Source organism: Botryllus schlosseri, chromosome 9 (genome assembly GCF_051294905.1).
Source record: "Botryllus schlosseri isolate E-star chromosome 9, Bs_hap1, whole genome shotgun sequence".
In the NCBI taxonomy this organism is placed as follows: Eukaryota; Metazoa; Chordata; class Ascidiacea; order Stolidobranchia; family Styelidae; genus Botryllus; species Botryllus schlosseri.
Window position 1 is genome coordinate 16,972,974 of NC_137244.1, and position 20,415 is coordinate 16,993,388.

General features: G+C 41.3%; 2 protein-coding genes and 1 long non-coding RNA gene across 3 annotated transcripts in view; 1 reads left to right on the top strand and 2 right to left on the bottom strand.

The window, feature by feature from the left end:
* LOC145446194 (uncharacterized) overlaps nt 1–20,415 on the top strand; it is a 239,069-nt gene that overhangs the window by 181,224 nt on the left and 37,430 nt on the right. The window lies entirely within an intron of this gene.
* Nucleotides 7,396–9,175, bottom strand: LOC145446786 (rab GDP dissociation inhibitor alpha-like). The gene has a single exon (XM_080325153.1). The coding sequence runs from the start codon at nt 9,116–9,118 to the stop codon at nt 7,790–7,792; it is 1,329 nt and encodes a 442-aa protein (XP_080181279.1). The 5' UTR covers nt 9,119–9,175; the 3' UTR covers nt 7,396–7,789.
* On the bottom strand, nt 12,525–19,088 carry LOC145447329 (calcium and integrin-binding family member 3-like). The gene is made up of 7 exons (XM_080325755.1): nt 18,800–19,088; nt 18,677–18,711; nt 18,495–18,612; nt 15,019–15,166; nt 13,247–13,353; nt 12,982–13,070; nt 12,525–12,662 (listed from the first exon to the last, which is right to left on the bottom strand). The coding sequence occupies exons 1-7, from the start codon at nt 18,848–18,850 to the stop codon at nt 12,641–12,643; spliced, it is 570 nt and encodes a 189-aa protein (XP_080181881.1). The 5' UTR covers nt 18,851–19,088; the 3' UTR covers nt 12,525–12,640.

The following is a 20,415-nucleotide window of genomic DNA, read 5'->3' on the forward strand; positions in this document are numbered from 1 at the left end:
GTTTTAATCAGAGATGCGATCCACATGAAGATAGCGGCAACGCACGTAACATCAAGGCAGAACGAAATTAACGTAACAACGTATAGGAATAAACATAGGAGCGTGAGGAAGAACGCAGGTTTGACAATTAACTATACAACAAAATAACCAACAATTGGGGTTCGCCGACGCTATATATCACAGTGGAAACCACCAATCGAAGCAGACTTGATTCATAATTGCTAAAATACGAACTCAAATAAAGAAGAACAAAAAACATGCGTAATCGCCAACACGGATTTTACTATATCTATATCGGTCAAAATGACCTTTGCTAGTTCTGCATTGTTTTCTCTTCTGATTTAAGAAACGTACTCATACTGTTACATTTCAGACATCCACGGTTCAGAGATATTTTACTCTGAAATGCTGAATGTGATTAGTCCAACCTATTAATTTTCTGTTGAGACAACATGAAATATATACTTAGCCGGGGTCCAAAGTCGGTGGTCAAGACACTCATCTGACGCATATGATTCGTGATTACATCAAGCCCGTCGCTCGTCTTGGTCATCATTTGCTGAAGGGAATTAGGCGAGATCAATAGTTCGATTGATACTGATGTGGTGGTGCGTCGTGTACATCTACAGTGGCGTGCACAGAGGGGGCTATGGTTTAAATCGAAACCCCATTCTTTTGAAATGTCGATTTTATCTCCCATATATATTTGCAATTAGGCAGTTGGAATAACACTGTTGCTTTTCGAGTGAACAATACGATGACACTCTCCGCGAGGAAGCCTCGCATTTCTGTACTGGACTCTGAAAGGTTCATATTGTGCACCAGTAGGCCCAAAGTATAGCAGGGGTCTGAAAACTTTTTGCTCCGCGGGCCGGTTTCAAAATGAACGTTTTTCGCGGACATGTCTTCAAACACGTCAAATGCTCATCAGTAGAAATTTATTGCAGCTCATACACTACAACAGACCATGTGCAATGTGCAATTCTGACCGACCCACACGAAAGTTTCCTTGGAATTTAGATTATAAAATCTATTCGCCAATGTTATTGCGTGGATTAAATCCAAAGGCCGTATAAACTGAACCGAAAATACGTAAATGCGTTTACTTTGAAGTCTAGTTAATTTATGTGCTGTTATTACGTAAACAACGTACGTCGCGTGAGTAATCCAGCTTCAAAATAAAGCAAATATAGCTAATTATATGCCGTAACAAGTCAGCAAGGCTATTTTACCAAGCCACGCAATGCTAGGGACGCAGCCGACTATTTACGGATCCACTTAGCAACATGTGTTAACAATGTAATTCGGTGCTTTCAATTCAGAAATAAAACTGCACGCCGCTGAACATAGTCTCTCTAGTCCAGTGGTTGGGAACCTTTGTTGTCCGAAGAGCCATATTGGCCCTATTTTTTCCATCTCAACTCCCAAAGAGCCATACATGCCAATCAACTGTTACGTCACAATTGAAAATTCGTGACGTCATAATAGCACTAATTCGAACTCATTACATGGGTACTCGCGTGCCACCTGCATGGAAGAGCTTCGCGTACCACTAGTGGCACGCGTACCACAGGTTGAGAACCACTGGGGTAAAGTATACGATAAGCGAGCTAAAAATACTATCTCAGACTGCACTATCCTGCTGTAACCATATTACAAAGAGCAGGCCTGGGCAAAGTGCGGCCCGCGGACCAAATACGGCCCGCGAAGCTATCCTGTGCGGCCCGCGAAAGGTTGCTTGAAATTCAAAATATAAAACTTATTTTTTACTGTTGCTGCGTGGACTAAAACCATAGGCTGTATAATGTGACCGCAAATTCGTTTACTATCAAGCAGCATGTCCAATTGTCCATTAACATTCCGCGATTACGTACCTCACATGCATAATCCAGATTCAAAATAAAGTCACTGTAGCAAATTATACCGTTACAATTAAAGTCACAAGAAGTCCCCAAACCTTCTTTGTTGACATTGTCACATTACGCATTTCACAGTCTGTTTTTTAAATTGTTACGTGACGCGTTTCTAAATCCCTAATTCGTAAAACAAGTCAATCAGTGCTCGCGATTTCTATGAGTCGTCATCACCCATACAGAATGTTAAAAAAATAAAGCCGAAAGTTGAAATTCAAAGAAGGTTTGGAGGAATAAATATTTGTTTACTGGAGTCAGGGGTAAACCCGTCTTTTTAGTAGTTAGTCGAGCAGGTCGCCGTGGTTAAGGAGTATAATTTAAGTCGGTTCTATGACACAAACACGAAGACATTAACTCGGTCAAGACTCAAGGGACGGCTAATTTAGGAAGAACTGCAAGCTTGGCTCAACAACAAGGCCATTTCGCCAAGCTGCACTCTGCTCGGAAGCCAGTGACCAAGACAATAAGCTTTATAGTATCCCCAGGACCGTAACTGCCGCACCCCAAAACCCCCAATTCGGGGGCGAGCTCGAATGGGGTCCAACATGATATCGTGAATGAACATAAATTATAGAGTATTTTTTTGAAAATTTAAATTTATGTAACTTCTTTCAAATTTTTCTCGCGCTAGTCGCGATTTAGAAATCAATGGTTTGTAGAATTGGGCATTTCGGCGTCAGCCATTACCGCGCCACGACACACCGATACTGTCGATACATATGAAGTTTAGGCCAACACGGAACCCCGAGAAGGCACTGCAATTGCAACTGATGATCAAATTAACTAAGCAAAGGGAAAAAAGCTCGACAGCAAGAAAACCTTGGCCGAAAAGCACTGCCTTTATGTTGACCGAAAACCACGATCTTCAATTGTCCATAGGCAATATTTTGCAGTGAAGAAATACCAATTTGGAATTGTGTGCGTCTTTTAATTTAGTACGCTTTTTCACACAGCAGACGGTAGGTCACGAAATAACAACATGTAACGAAGTAATTATATCAACGGGCCCTCCCGAATATTTCGAAGACAACATCTCACACAGCTCTAGCGGTAAAACATGTGTGCGAAGTATATTTAAAAGATGAAAACGGAAAATGCCATACCGGCAACGCAACAGCAACAACAAAACGACCTCTCTCTCCACAGGTCACACGAGCTCCCAATATTCACGACCATCAAACAACACCATTCGAACTAATCAACGAGCAATCAATCAATAGTCGCACGCGCTATAATCAGCGTCCGAGGTAACACTGTAACAGTCAGTACACAAAATCTAGACCAGTGGTTCCCAACCTTTTTCGACCCATCGCCCCCTTTTCAAGGTCAACACCGATCATCGCCCCCCAAATTTTGTGCACCGATAATTGGGCATACAGACTGTAATCACCGGCGGGTTGACTGAAAAAAAAAAAAAAAATAGGGCATCTTTCTCCGCTCAGAGCTGAAAATAACGTTTTTTCTCTCCGAATTGCTAGGTGGATGACTAAAAAAAAAAAAAAAAAAAAAAGGTCAGCCGTTTTGACGCGTCATCGCCCCCCTATCGCCCCCTTCGCTATTTTCGCCCCCCGTCGCCCCCTTTGTCCATTTTCGCCCCCCTATCGCCCCCTTCGTCATTTTCGCCCCCCTAGATCGCCAAATCGCCCCCTGGGGGGCGATATCGCCCACGTTGGGAACCACTGATCTAGACCAAGACACCATTCATCATCGTCTCTCATCTCTTCTCTCCATCTCTCTCCGCTTCTCATCTCGGCACCATCCAACCCATGATCGGTAACGAGGGCACGTGCTATCGATAGCACCTCAGTCAATTTTGTCTGCTCCGCCTTTGGCGTCGCCTTAATTTGAGCAGACACACGTTTCGGCAACCCCAAGACGAAATATGATTTCGATAATTTCAACAGCTGTTCGTCGTCATTTTTACCGATACTTGCCAACCTTGCTAATCGTTTCAAGTCGGCAAGGAAAACGTCGACCGATTCCCCTTCATTCAACACTCTCGTCTTGAACATCCCATTCGCCGAAAGTTGATCACAGGCGAAGGCACGCAACAGAGCCTCTTCGATGCGATGTTCGTCACTCTTTCCAGTCTCCGGTAACTGGTCGTACACGGCAAATGCGTCACCGTCGAGAAACATCGGGGTTTCGATTGTTGTTGCTGTTGCTATATCACCCGCTCCATCATACCGCATCGACACATCCGTCACCTTGAAACTGGCCATTATCGTCGATGGGCCGCGATAGCTTGTGCGAAGTATATTTAAAAGATGAAAACGGAAAATGCCATACCGGTAACGCAACAGCAACAACAACAAAACGACCTCTCTCTCCACAGGTCACACGAGCTCTCTGTCCCAATATTCAAGACCATCAAACAACACCATTCGAACTAATCAACGAGCAATCAATCAATCAGTCGCTCGCGCTATAATCAGCGTCCGAGGTAACAGTCAGTACACAAAATCTAGACCAGTGGTTCCCAACCTTTTTCGTCTCGTGCCCCCCTTGGCCGATATTTGAGCTAAAATTCCCCCCTATGAAAAAGTTGCCAGTGACTAAAAAAATGTGCTTTTTAACGCGCAACCATGTGTTGACTGAGCAATTTATGGCCAAACATATTCAGATATGTCCAAACTATGGCGAATGCAGACCGCACTACACTTTGGTAAAGTACAGTCAAATTTGACCTGTTTTTGACCGATCGGATAGCCGCTGACAAAAAATAAATCACCAAGTCCGCTTGCTATGGACTTGAGTTGAATCGATGAATTTCGTACGGTATGTTTTTCACGTTAGCCCATATGTTGGCTAGAAAAGTTGACCAATTTCACTGGCGGCCTTTTGCTGAATTCGGCTTGACGTTTTCCTGCATAGTAGCAGTTTGGTCGAGAGGCGGACCCAACGAAATCGTCTCGTGAGCCTCACTTTATCCGGGAGTGTAATAGCTACGGAAGGCATTTAAACATATACCTAGCTTGAAATCCGCCAAAGAAACATACAATTGCAAAGAACTAATTTCTACTTGACACTTCTATACCATAAAAATCTAAAAACATTGTGAACCCAGTGTATCTTCCGATACAATACCAACGCCAGATTCCCCCATAAAAATTTCAAAATTCCCCCTAAGGGGGGAATTCCCCCCCGGTTGGGAACCACTGATCTAGACCAAGACACAACATGAGTACGTAGGCTGAGAAGGGGTTAAAAGTATATAGCAATATCTATGCAATTACCAATATTATTGACTGATTGAATCGTGAATCATGAAAAAATTCCGCGCTTCGCGCGATTAGAGAATAAAACGTTCCCAATTAGTGTATAAAAGAAATCTCGCTCGGAAGAAGTGTTAAAACGTGAATCCCGACGGGGGTCCGGTCTCTGTGGCCACGCCCGCCAGTAGTTTGTTTTATAAGTCTATGGGGACCCAAGACCAACGTTTTTTGGGGGCTGACGAAGTGCTGTTTCGGCCATCCCAAATACATTTTGACATATTGATAGAAATCGATCTCAAGTATGTAACGAGTTTTGTATAGGGGCCTACCTCGGTATTGACGTCGCTGACTCTGGAAAAGCGCTCAAGGCGAGGCGAGCAAAGGCCTGGGGCGCGGCAAGACAACTACATAGCCTCTTCCATTCAAGTGTCTCAACCAAGCTCAAGACCCGTATCTTCCGTGCCACTGTCGAGCAGGTTCTTCTCTACGGAATAGAGGCACTCACGCTGACAGAGAAGCTGGCTAAGACGCTCAACGCTAACTACGACGCACTCCTCCGCTATGCACTCGGCAAGTCGGCATTCACCATCCGGAGCATATATCCAGTATCCACGAATGCATTGCGAGAACTCACAGGAACGGTCCCATGCCGTCTACTGGCAGATGAACGACGCTTCCGCCTAATCGGCCATCTAGTGCGGCATCAAGACGAGCAACCAGCCGCCGCCATCATCAATCACATTCCCACGGAGCCATGGCGCAGAGGTGGCTGGAATCGGAAAACATGGCGCTCGACAATGGAGACTGATCTAGCGCAACGCGGGCTGTCGCTTGAAGACGTCCACGACCGCCTACGTTGGAGACGCTTAACACGAGTCCAAAACTGATTATCTCGATGTTCTTTTGTTTCCTGTTTTCTTTTTATTTTATCTAATTGAAAAGTCGATATATATATTTATTGATAGAAGAACGCGGATACAGGTTTAAAGAGAGTTCAAAATGTATCATGTTTAACATTGTTCGAAATATGACGGAAAATAAATATTTTTTTGGTAATTAACCGTCACTTTCTCATTCCCCAATATCATAACACATCCACTGAGCACCATTTAGTGCTTTATGATAGTGAAAAATTTCGCGCCCCCCTTATCGTCATATCACAAAATCCAACCGGATGCTAGCAACCACAACAGATTGTTTGATGACATGGAAGGTTATGGCTGTTGATGATAGAATTCAAAAATATGAAATTCGGTCTATATATGGAGAAACACGCGTGAATTGGAGGTAAATCGCACAGAGCGCGAAATTTTTTATAAGTTGACCGCTTCTTCGCGCCCCCCTTCAGATGCTTTCACGCCCCCCAGGTTGAGAACCCCTGATTTAGTGTTATTCACTGCTTCCAATTTAGAGATAAAATCAATGCGCTGGATAATACAGCTAAGATTTCTGACTCGGCCCGCCAACATATTTTCTGCTTCTCATTTGGCCCGCGGAGCAAAATAATTGCCCACCCCTGGCAAAGAGTATACCCGACTCTCCAATTCGAAATATCTGTCAATCGGTCTCTGATGTTGACCTTCGAGCTCGGCTCACTCTGCATCTGGCTTTGGCCGCTTAGTCTGCAGCAGGATCGGTGGTGCTGGTAACGTGACAGAGGCGAGACTCAAACCAACCATTCATGTTTGGTTTTGGTGGTGCTAATTTCAATGGATGTTCAAATGCAAATGTCTTGAAAACAATCTCGTGTTTTGTCCCGCTCCGTTTTGGTGGGCCGCGGTCCAATTCATCACACGAAGGTTTGGGAGGGCTGATAGCTGACGGTTATCCTTGAATCAGAACAGGATGTTGCAGGTGGAATAGACATGGATGTATATCGTATAGCAGTAATTGTGGCTTACCAGATTGCCTTACGTTCCACAGTCGCACTTCCGAGGTAATTGATGTAGAATCAATATTCCTACATTACAAGGCTCTCGAATAATCAATACTTAACAATTCCTAGCTACACAGGCTCGGAGCGTAGCCAATGGCGCATAATACTACCCTAGAATTCGAAAAATGCCCTCCAGCATAGGAAATCAATTCGACTGCCAACTTTCCCCTTGGATTGGAAAAGAAATCTGCAGGGGCATCCTCTTATAATCACCTATACCTCTGACATTGACATATGTATCAAACCATATACAATGGCACAGCTACAGAAACACCAACCTTGTTTCAACAATAGCTTACCCGCAATACCTTCGTCAGCACATTGTCACTCATGGTGTATGACATAATCTTCATTCGAGTTATTTGCACTAATGACAGATTTACACAGATAAGTAGTTTGACAACGAGGCAGCATTCAACACTGAGCCATCGACTACCACAATATAATGAAACTTATCGCCTAAAGACATTGAAACAAAATGAGCGCACCCAGCAAATATGTTATAATGACGTCATAATCAGTACGGCAAATCAAAACAGAACTTAGCAGCAGCTTCGAACAGCAGCAATAGGAGCTTCATCGAACCAATGTGAAATTGAAGGAGTCAAAATCTGTGTCATTTACTAACCAATTACTAACAGCACAGTACGGATAGTGTTGTCACAAAGCTTTCAGACCGGTTCGTCATTGCTAATAGTGATCAGGGATTTGTTTCGACTTATTCTTCACTGTTGCTGCTGTTCAGGTAGAGAGAAGTCCGTCTTCATAGCGTCAAAGTCGATTTCTTCGCCAAACATTCTCTTGTACACGTCCAGAATATCAGCACACGTAGTTTCGAAGTGTGTGGTGGAATCATAAGATCGAGAAATGAAAATGTTATCCTTATCATCGACTGGCGCGTATTCGTCCACGATAGAGACAAATTTCTGATCGATATTTCCGAGCAGAGCCATGCCGGGCTGTATTTCCTTTTCGGGATCATCGGTCTCCACCGTGGTGCTCACGAGAGCGATAAATTTACCTTCCGGGCACACCTTCTGAGTGCCTGAAACGCACAGGATGTAGATGTCATGCTTTCTGTTCACTTGGGATTGTGGAATGATGATTTGACAGGAGTTGGCGTTGTTGGTGTTTGGAAGCGGGTGGCTCAAGAGGCACACGACCCGAATCACTTTCCCGACCTTCTTGGCCCGATCCGGAAAATACGTGGGATCAGCGATCAATTTTTTGGTCCTGACTTTCTCCCCTTGCGAAGTTATCTCAATCAGGCCATCATCCAATACCTCGACATTTTCAATAGGCTTGTTGAGCATGTACGTACCTCCGAAGACAGCGCATCGTCTTGCGAAACCTTGTGGAAGTTCACCGAGACCATACATTGGATAGAGATAAGGACTGCTGCCGTAACGAGCAATAGAGAAAAGGTACAGACGAACCTTCTTGATGGCTTCGACGCAGTTTTGATTCATGTAGTCGTCATCTCTGTAAAGTGCCATGGCATGACCGATGAATGTCTTGGTGCCCTCGTCCAATCCGAATTTCTCGAACACTTGTTTCATTGTCATATTTGTTGTGGTGCCGTTGTATGTCTTGGGTTCTTTTTCGTCGTAATCGTAAGCGAAATGTATGAACTTGATGAAACGCCTTTTCTCAAGCAATCCCATCAATGAACTGGTCAAACCTTCTTTCGCCGTCGACGGGATTTTGTGGATTTTGCCACCCTTGTACACGTAACTGCCGCCAACGCTTTTGAATTCCAAGTAGCTAGTTACTCCGGTAGACACAAGCAGCTGAACCAATTTTCCATCAGCCATTAAAAATTTCGGTACCAAATCCACATTCCAATCCCGGGACCTTCCGTAAGAACTGTCAGGCGCGTCAAATCCAAACTTCTTGAAGAGCTCTTCCAGCAGCAAAGAAGTCGCCTCGCCGCCGTAGTAATTGTTGCGGTCCATGTGCAAGACTTTCAGTTTCTTCATCGACGTGCAGATTCCACTCAGCACACATTCGGTCAGTCCCGTGCCGAGAAGAATGACATCGTAGGTCTCATTCATGTTTTATGATTAGTAACTTACGATCAATTCAAAACTGCGGAATTAAGGAAAGGAATAAAATTATAACAATATCATGATTCCTATATAAAGACACAGGCAAAGACATTGAAGTGAACCAAGTTACCATTAACAACTATATACCAGTATATGTCTATTATACAACGAGCCAAGTATGGTAACAATCAACTACACCATAGCCTACTATTTCAATGAAATTGATTGGCATTGGATCCAGAAAACAAAATACAGTCTGTATTCAGGTCCAAGATCCTATAAGACAGTGCTCATTATGAACAATTATTATATGAATTCCCTATTGCACCAAAAATATAAAATTGTCCATAATACTCTGACTGAAATTCTTAGCTGATCATGATGCGGTATAATATAGGCTCTCTTTGCTATCATACATTATTTGGAATTATGTTGCACTGCAACGTCTTTTGGGACTGCAGAATATTGCGGCAATAGACGAGGAGCCCTCTGAGCAGCTATCAGGACTATCCTTGGAGCCAGAAAAATACATTAACATATATTATAATTTGTAAACTGTGACATTGTTTTCCTAGATTCAGAAGTTTGAACTGCACAACAGTAGCTATACTACAGGTATAACAGTGTCAATGAGCAAATTTCGAAAATGATTGAGTGACAAAAAAGATATTCGGGGCACAGATATTTGGAATTGCTGCACTTTTACATCATTGTTGATTTGTTCACTTTCCATTTGATGGACTGCCAGAAGTAGCAAATGTGACTTATACCACCTAAAGCTTGAATGGGGGTGATAGGAAATTACTGTCCATAACTGGCATATAGGTACTTCCGATGTGTGCATTGTCGACAACGGACAAGGTAGAAGCATTAAAATAATGAAAGGCTCAAAGCCTTAAAATGCCGGTTGAATGCTAATTAAAGGAAGTGGTTGTTTTCGGCAATAGTTTGCGTGTGACACAATGATTTCTTGCATAGAATAATTAGGTAATTGATTTGAAAGTTATATGTGACATACCATTAACGCCTTACTGAAATCTCGGTACGTTTTGCCTGATATATCAGGTGAGCAGCGATGATTCTCCATGTTTAAGTAATTAAATAAATAAATAAAACATAGTGTGGGTACAGGACACTGATTCCATACAGGTAGATTAAGAAATAGGTGTCTCGTGCACATCAAAGATACTCCTCACAGCACAGAGGTGTGATGCTAGGAACTGTCTCGGCACATTAAATATATTACGCGAAACTTACCGGGATTCCAACCCAAACCCATTTCACTCTGGGTCGAATGGAAGGAAGGCGCTATGGCTCGTACACATGTCAAGTAAAATATATAAAGTGAATGAAAAACGAACATAATTATATTGATCTCAGCGATAAACTACGCTTAAGCAAATGCAAACGATTGATCAATCAAATCCGACTGTCGCCAGTCTACACCGTACCTCAGGTACCTGTATACCATGTAACTGGTACCGTAAGCGGGTAAGCCTATCGCCCTATCCAGCTATCAATATTACAGCACACTGAGGCACGTTAGTGACATTCGTTGCACAAAGACATATACAAGCAACCGTTGGGTGTAGGCAAAGACAACGCTCCAACCAGCCAACCGATAAGCAACATTTGGTCGTCACTATTACCATGCAACACACTAGATCATCCCTACGAATACGAAGCACAATCAGCTCTGCGACTCAACTCAACAGTCAACATCAGCATCAGCTCAGCGCACACACACACCCTTATTTTCCAAACGGACCGAAACACTCAGAAAAGTCGGTGAAGAATGACGTCGGGTGATAAGAATAATGCAGTATGATCAAGAATAGTCGTTCCAATTTCCGTTACAAAATAATTCATGTTTCATATTAAAATTATTTTAAATGTTACATTCCACAATTCCTCAGCTGAAAAGAGACAAAAGAAATTGAACAGTGGATCTGGACAGTGGACACGTCTTTATTTCTGTTTATAATATTTGTTGTAACGCCCATGACTGATGTGTGCTGTGTGCTGACTACTGTGTAGAAATAGATAACCAAACAACCAACCTCTGCAATCTTGTGGTGTATTAATCTGATGAAATTGTGAATAATCTGAACTGAGTAACGAAATACTTCTGTTTTTTCGAAGTAGCCTACTCAGTTTTGTCTATTCCCACTACCCAGTTCGTTAAGTCTGCAGACTACTTCTACTTGTACTTCTTCGGAAATTTTAAAGCCTAAATACTTATTTCTACGTTTAAGATTTTTGAATAGTATTTCGATTGATTTGCATCATTTTCATATTGCATCTATTCTCATATAGCCATTTGTCTCATCTCATCGTCGTGAAGGCCTAGGCCTACACCTACAGTCTACTAACACCCTACATCTTGCAATTTTAAAAACTGTCGCTGCGAAACCTCTTCTCAGTCTAATTTTTAAAGCTACTTACTTGACTGTTTGGATTCTCGAACCTTACTTGAAGTAGGCTAGTAGTTGCATTTCTTGAAAATGACGACTTCAATAATAATATAATCGTAGCTAGCATATTACTTCTTCTTGTACTTGCATGATTACAGACAATGACTATACTTTGACTATCTCCGGTTGTGACTGAAATATAGCCAGCACCAATACTCCACGCGTGTGACAATCACTATCTGACCAAGGTAAAAGTTAGACTGGAGTCCCTAAATCTTCAACTAGCTTCTGGTCAACATTCAACTGTCTCAATTTCATTTTAATTCTTGAAATGATGAACACAGCTTGATGTATAACTTGAATTTGTCTATAATGGATGTGGGTTTATTTTCTTCAGCGCTGCCGCGAAGTGTTTTCGATTACGCATTTCATTTGTTAATCTTGATTTTAGTGATTATTTGTAATCAAGCCTTTTCAGATGTTCTTACCGCTATATAAAGCGTCTGCGAACCATTGTTTGTTGGTTATTTACGTTGGCGCAAAATTAATTGTAAATCTTACTTTGGTTCCTTAGTTAGTTTACTTTGGTTCGTTCCTTTCTTTCGTCCTACGTTATTCCGTTCGTCGGTCGTATGTTGCTGTTGCTGCACTACGTGCCTGCTATCTTTGTGCAAGTTGTATGTTGTATGTTGCTGTTGCTGCACTATTTGTCAACTATCTACATTCGAATCCGAGATGAGCGTGCTATTGTGTCATTAAAGTCTTGGAATACGTGTATGAATTACAACGATTAGCCTCCGTAGATAACCCATACAGGCTTCTGCGCCTATAATCGGCAGCGCCGGATTCAGACTGCCGCGCAGAAACACCAAGTGCCCTACTGCCAGAAGAGTCCTGAATATCGTCCTTGCCCAAAATGACCACATTTACCGAACCCTTCAATCCCATGGCCTACATATAGGCGCTGTTTCGAGCATTGTTCATGGTATCAGAGAACATATTTTTAAATGCATGTATTAAAGTTTTTCAAAGGCAATTGATAATAATAAAGATGAGACGATCCGCCTTGGAAGTGTAGGTAGCCTACTATAGGTCGCAGCATGAGTGAGCACGTTCAGATCCGCAGATGGAATGTGCTGAAATATATATGTGGACGAAATGAAACGGAAAATTTTACGATTATCGATTCCAGTACCATCACAAAGACGGATTCTGATTAGTGGAACCCCGGTAATCTTATTAGCATTATTGTAGCAGATTTTATTATGCGGATAGAGAAACGTAAATAAAGACGAGAATGTGCCAGAAAAATTTTTTTTTTTTAATATACCAAGATGAATCTATAGTTCAAATCGCTGTAGGGAAATGGAATTGGATGGCGTTGGTTCGTTTTTGTTAAAATGAAATATGCGATTGATGTCATTTCTGCATAGTATCAAACTACGATAGGAGTACCTTTTAAAGTCAGGGGATCTTGTCACCACATGTTCAAATTCCATGAAAGAAATTTCACAATCATCATCCATTTCACTTTCTTCGAGCACCTGCAAATAGTTCTTGAAAGCAATGGGAGTGATCATCTGATCATAGATTAATAATAATATGACGTATAACTTATAGCTATAAGGTTGGGGTGGCTCATTTATTGGTAGTTATGCTTTAAGGCCTGTAAATAATAAATATGTATCATGCGGTGGAAATAAATAATTAAATAATTTACCTTTTCCACGACTGTAGACATTTCAGTCTCTGTTAATTGATTTCTGGTCAATTTTTGTATCGCCATCTTCAGATCATTAGTCTTCAACGATTCGTCATTATCAGAATCTGTATAGACAGCGTAGAGTTGATTGAAGTTGGGTAATTCTTGTTTTCTTGTAGTTCCTATCGTCGCCAAATTGTGACCTTCGTTGATATTTAAACATGCAACATCCAAAGAACAGCAATTAGTCTGTCTTGATAGTCCGGAGTTCATGTAGATCAGGGGTGACCAACATGGGGCCGTAGTACAGAGATTATGCGGCCGTCTACACATTACGAAATTAGTGTGTGTTGGCGACCGTCAACATGCTGCAATCGGTCCATTATGACTTTCCGCTGGAATGAGGCCGTACGCTATATATGCAATCGAAATGCGGCCGTGAACAGCAAAAGGGTTGAACACCCTTGATGTAGAACAGGGATGGCCAACCTTACATGAGATTTACGGACCATTGCGCGGGCCACTTGAATGTTGATGTCTTTTTGTAGTCGTCCGATAGGAGCGAACCGGATTAGGTAATGGTAAAAATAGGCTCGTATTACTACGCATCAAAATCAATAACAATTGTGCCATGAAAACTCTGTGTACAAGACATAGCCGCGCGAAGCGCGAAAATTTTTGAAAGGTAAATGAATGAATTCGGTCAATAATAATGTTAGTTGCATATATTGTAGGTCGCATCCGTATACCGCTGGGCTCATTTGGCTAGGACATGATTAATCGGGTCTTGGACATCGAAGATTCCAGTGAATATGTTTCTGTCATTTTGTGCCAAGGTTTCATCGCCGACGATCTCTCCGCGAATGCAGACGCGAAGTCGCATGTTAGACGACACGCTCTTTCATAATTGCTAACTCAATTCAATTTCAATTTTCAGGAGAGGCACCAATACTAAAAGCAAGAAATCGAGGGACAATAATTCGCGCGAAGGGCTAAGAAAAATACCTAGTCAGATGAATCTGCCATGAAATATTGTACTTTGTGGTGATATACGAAGATCTACGAAAATGTGCATGGCCCCTGGGTACGCCAATGCGTAGGAACCAATGTTCCCTTTATTTTTGACGAATGTGAGCACACTCACCAACTCACCCTCGGATAACAGTGCGTAACGACTAAAAAAAGGGCCATCACTTCGGAATTTTTGTGCGCAACTTAGATTTTCTGTGCGCAGAGACCGTGACAGCACTGCGCATTTGCGCACGTGCGCAGTTTAGAGGAAACATTGGTCGGAACTGATATTAGTCATCAACATCCCAAAGTTCGCGGTCAGGGTCTCGCAAGTTCACAATCAATTACCCGGATAATTTATTTTTTTGATATCATTACTAATTTCGAGAATAACATCGCGGGGCACTCAAAACCTTCTCGCGGGCCAAGGGTTGGAGTTGGCCGCCCCTGATATAGAACCACTCTATTTCGTTTAGTTTTGTGAAGGAATAATGTATCGACGGGCGATTGATTTTTGGATGAAGTCTGCATGGCAACAATGCGAATAGGAATCAGATACCGCATGGCTTATAGGCAACTGCGATATCCTCGATACTATCGATCAATTTACTGTGAGATAATTTCGATTTACTTTTTGTTGTATGGATGCCCTGAAAAATAAATCCGAAGTTCAGTTTCGCTCCACAGAGCATAAGACGAATGATATTTTAGGCTACTCTCCGAGCAACGTAGGTTTCCACGACGACAAACAGTTCCGACTGCAGACAATTAGCAATTACCAAATATCTTGTAAGCATAGATTGCTTTTAAATCAATGGGTGCTTGGTCGTTCAGCACGTTGAACATATCCAGAAAATTCTCGAAGTTCATATGTCCAGAACCGTCTTTAGAAAAGATCTTCACCACACGTTCCAAAAATGGGTTAGCCTGTAACAGAGTTGGATCAATTGTAATTTGTAATTGAGCTGAATGTTTAAATTACATTTTGTCATGTAATTGTAATTGTAATTGTAATTGAAGCATTTCTATTTTGTTTAATTGTAATTGTAATTGTAATTTGATCAAAATTTTGCTCAATTACAGTCTCAATTACATTTTCATGGAAACCTGACAATCACAACATAAAATAATAATTTATTCAATCATTTATTCGTCGCACCAGTGTAAATCCGGTACGAGCCAGGATGACGACGAGGGGCCTTAAGGCCTTAGTAAACAGCCACCACATGTAATAATTAGCCTATTTACATCGGTGTTCTATGCGTGTTACGTTATATAACTAGATAATTCAGTCACGCCAAACTGTTTCCCATACTTCAGTAGCAGCAGAAAACTTTGTGAAGTACAATATAGGCTAAACCAGTGGTGCTCAAACTGGGGGCGTGCCCCCTTGGGCGGCGTGAAAGCATCTGAACGGGGCGCGACGCTCCAGTGAACTGAAATCTTTTCCGCGCTTGGTCCGATTCACCTCCGTTTTATGGTTATTGCTCGGTGTATAGTCTGAATTTCGTATTGGAGACTTCTCTCATCAACAGTCATAACCTTCCATACCATCAAACTATATGTAAGGATTGCTAACTTTGTGGTTTCATTGTGTGCTATGACGATAATGGGGGCACGAAATATTCACTGTCATAAAAGGGGGCGTGTCTAAAAAAGTTAGAGAACCAGTGGGCCAAACTAAATCCTAATATTTCAAAAATTGATGAAGAGCAAATAAACTCTTCTGAAACCTGTGCTGAACCATTTCCTACACCACGGGCAAAGTTTTTTTTTAAATCTCTGACCAGTACCGAGGCTTGTTGCATCAATAGCAAAAAAAATCAAGTTTCCAACCAAGGCTTCATCAAACTTGATCACGCATTTGTAGAAATGTCATCCCAATGTTACCTCCAATCTTGGCCAAATTTACTTGGGCCACAAACTTTTCGCACACTAAGGTTCATCAAATGCAATCTAACAGTTTCCGTGCAAGTGAAAATGTAAATGCGAACCAAAATATTGTAATTCTTAGTTATCAGGAGGTTCTTTCCTTTTGCATTAATTCTAATTTTACGCACCTTATCGGTATCATCCTTATCGCTGACGCCTGACCAATTACATTTCATTATCATGACTCTGCTCTTGAGTAGCCTAATCGTCTGATTACATTTCATTGACTGTCCTGTAGCCTATTCCCTGTTAGTTGCTCAAACCTTTGGTTCTTAACAGTCGCTTGAAACATTTTTCTGTGCTTGTAGTTTTTAGTACTCATGATTAGGAACAGTTCGAATACGTTCGAGTTTTTTTTAATTAACTCTACATATCAGGAATGAAACTTGAATAGCTTGAGATTGTTGCTAATTACGTCGCTACGGTTGTCAAAGAACACCTCTTTACTGAGTCAATTACCTGTTTAAAAGTAATTGTAATTGTAATTATAATTGTAATTAATTACATATTTAACAGTAATTGTAATTGTAATTGTAATTTGATATTTTTAGCATTGAGTAATTGTAATTGTAATGTAATTGAAACATGCAAAGAAGTAATTGTAATTGTAATTGAATTAAAATATTGTAATTGATCCAACTCTGGCCTGTAATATGAGGAAATTTCTTTATTTTTGCATGCACTCTAACTCGATATTGCTTATCACTACTGCGATTATATTTTGACCTTAAAAACGGAAGATTTAGCACTAAAAATGAAAGTTTTGACATTTCGTGAAAGTAAAAATATTAATTTTGACAAAATTTTGCACTCAAGTATTTAAATTAGGCATTGCTGCACAATTTTGGAATTAAAGTACTTTTCTACATTTTAGTTGAAACTGTCAATCCTTACGAAGTAGCTAGCTTGGTGGGAATAAAGAAAAACGTTCAACAGAAGCAGTTGTTTGTTGGCAGCATTGAAGTTCACTATATAGCAGGGGCGGGCAACATACGGCCTGCGGGCCGGAACCGTCTTACATGATAATGTGGCCAATGCGGCCCCATGTCTGCCGAGATCCCCCACTACTTGCCAACTACGTCAAATTTTAGTGACTGCATGTTATTATATACCTGTGTGCGCAGCGCACGAGAGTGGAGATTACGCGTAAGTTCGTCGAAGCGAGAAGACTTGCATTATAGGAATTTACGATGTAGGCTACGCAACTCTAATGCTGTTTGTGGTAATCATAGTGTTTGACGACTACAATGGTCATTTTCACCAGGCCGATATTCCTTATTTTTGATTCCGTAACTGCCGACTTGTAGCACGGCCCACTTCTAGGATTTTGCAACACATCGTTTACGCGGATGAGATGGCGAGGAGGTGCCTGGATAAGCCTCCAACTCTTAGGTAGGAATTCTGGAGTCGACTTCGGTCGGATTCGAACCCATAACCCATTGGTGTTGTAGCTGTGGAATATACCACTACGCTATCTCGCCACGTACTCAACCCTAAATAATTGATATCTTGGTAAATTTGGGGTACCGGGCTTATACGCCTCGAAATCTTAATTAAGGATTGCACCATAGTGTCGAATATGGGGTTGACACAAGCAAATCTCACGGCTCAGTGAAATTGGTATACGTCACACTTTTCATTTGGTCAAAGGCAATTTGACGGTAATTTTTGACCGGCTTGCCCAGCATTAAATGTGATAAAATGAGTATCAATCGAAAGCTACCGTGGTACTGATTTCGAAAATATAAATTTTATTCTGCTCGTGGTCCTGGACCCCTTAAAATCAGCCTTGAATGTGACATTGTAATGGAGTTTGGTATTGTGACACCATATGATGGAATCATGGAGTAGTTTACAATCAAAGATCTGTCTTTCAATAACCTGGCTGATCATAACTAACCGCCGGTATGTGAGTTCTAATCGAACCCGTAACCAAGCTCAGGTTTATTCATAAATTTCATCATTTCAAAAACATCACAAGATTGCGATACAATGAAAGATAGGAAGATGCCAAAACGACTTGGAGTAGTCTTTGAGATCAGGCACCCACCTGAGCCAAGATGATATAGAGTTAGCATAGCTAGTCAGAATCACGCCATCTAGGTGAGAGGCTGTGTCAACGAATGGAATTACAAAAACGACGCAATATGAGGGGTTAATCTTCCAGTACACTTGATCCCCTTATTGTGTATACCATAGCTTTGACATTTATTAACTCAAATTTGTCGGATTTCTCCTTCAAATAAGCCTATTCCAACGAATACTTTTCCTCTCTCTGTTCCCCGCCAATCTGATCTTAATTTCGGGTGTGATAAGATCTTACCTGCAATTCACTCATTTTATATATCACGTTGGGAGGTATCAAGATGCTTTCCACGCAATCGTTTGGCATGAATGAGGGTACTATATCTGGATCGAGAGCCCGGAATCGATGATAGAGTCTGAAATTTAATAGTAGACTCGACAAAGCACCAATCGGGGAATAGCAATAGAAGTCAATCGTACTTTATTATTTCATTCTTCGTGAAAAAGGAACATTCCTAAAACACAGAAAACGTATATAGAAAATCAATTTACGATTGTGATTTCTGACACACATATACTTGAAATTCACGTTCATATTCTCACCTGGTACAATTCAAGCTTTTCGGGCGATAATACAGCCTGACGATTTCCCATCTTAGGTAAGGATAGTGAAGAGCTCCCTTGCAACGCTAGCCATTACTATAAACCTATATATCACCTGAATATTAGGCTGCTGAGTCTAAACGGCGGCAGCACAACGTACAGCACTTCCTAATAGGCTCGGCAGTGGCTTCGAGATATATTGTGCTTTACCATGACGAATCAATACACCAGCCAAAAGTAACACCGACACGATCGATATAATGAAATGACATCCACCGTAAGCTGTAGGCCTACTCTTATGAATTTAATTTCGTTGTAATCAGTTTAGTGATTCTATATCTATAGTCCTAACTCAGGGTTACTCTCCAGTGTCTATATACCTTTCCCGCCATAAGTTGGTTAGCTTTGGTCCGCGATGGAGAACTTGCAAAATCCAGATAATATGACAAAGGACTATCGGTACGGATGAGGACGGAGTGACGATGAGTTTGTTGGTATCTACAGTTACGTGCGGTCAGGGGAGGCAAGTGAAGCATTGCCTACTCTATCGCCAGGATGAGTTAAAGAAAATTGTGAAACATACAATGATTATAACATTAATAAATATGGGTATCTTTTCTCGATGTTCATGAATGACTAAACTTTAAACATTATTACATCTATAATTTCACGGAATTTCGATATTTATTGTTCAAAGATATAGCGCGAAAAGAGAGGTAACGCACAGACGGACCACGCCTCGATCACCAATGATAGCGCAATTCATCACAAACACCTCAGAAAATATATTAACTGGTATGTATCGAATGCTATTCTGAAATATCCCCTTTGACGCAATATCTGTACAACTGTTGAACCGACTATTTTGAAGATTCCAACCATCCCATATCGATATACGTCGGCTACATCGGGTGGTAATTGTTCGTAGGCTCACACAAGTTTTTTGGAAAGTGCATGGTTACACAATTATCGCATAATTTTAGAACTTGAAAAAACACAATTTATTTAAAAGGCCTCTGTTTAAAACACTGTTTAAATAACCGTTTGCTTTAAATGCAACCCTAGCTGTAGATGCGACGGCCAACATGTAGTAAAGAACAAATACATTCCCTTACTGATGTAGGTGTTAAGTATTTTCCATCCACACCCATAATTCCAATTTGTTACTGATCGAATGTGCTTAAAACAAATTTTCATTGTGATAGTTGAAGAGACCCGAAAGAGCCAAAATATATAGCTTCGTCGCCAGAGTCAACTACCATTTGCGGTTTATATATTTGTAAATATGACTCTAAAGGGGTCATTGACTCACCAATCACGAACCTCACCGCATGCATGTCACTGGTATCTATGACTTGCGGGATAACTGGGAACTTGGCTTAGCATTGCTCCCGGCCAGACACGGGGTAATCGTGATTATAGTTATCGTAATCGATTACGACGATTACAGCATCATTACAGTATAATCGCAATCGTTAGACGTAGTTTGAATGTTGCTGCTGGGTGAGTAGGCCTGCGTAGGTAGCCTACACCTGACAAATATTTGACATTTTGTACTCGTCAAATGGATCATTACGATTTCCACATCGAAGCATTAAAAATCAACGTCTGCTGAT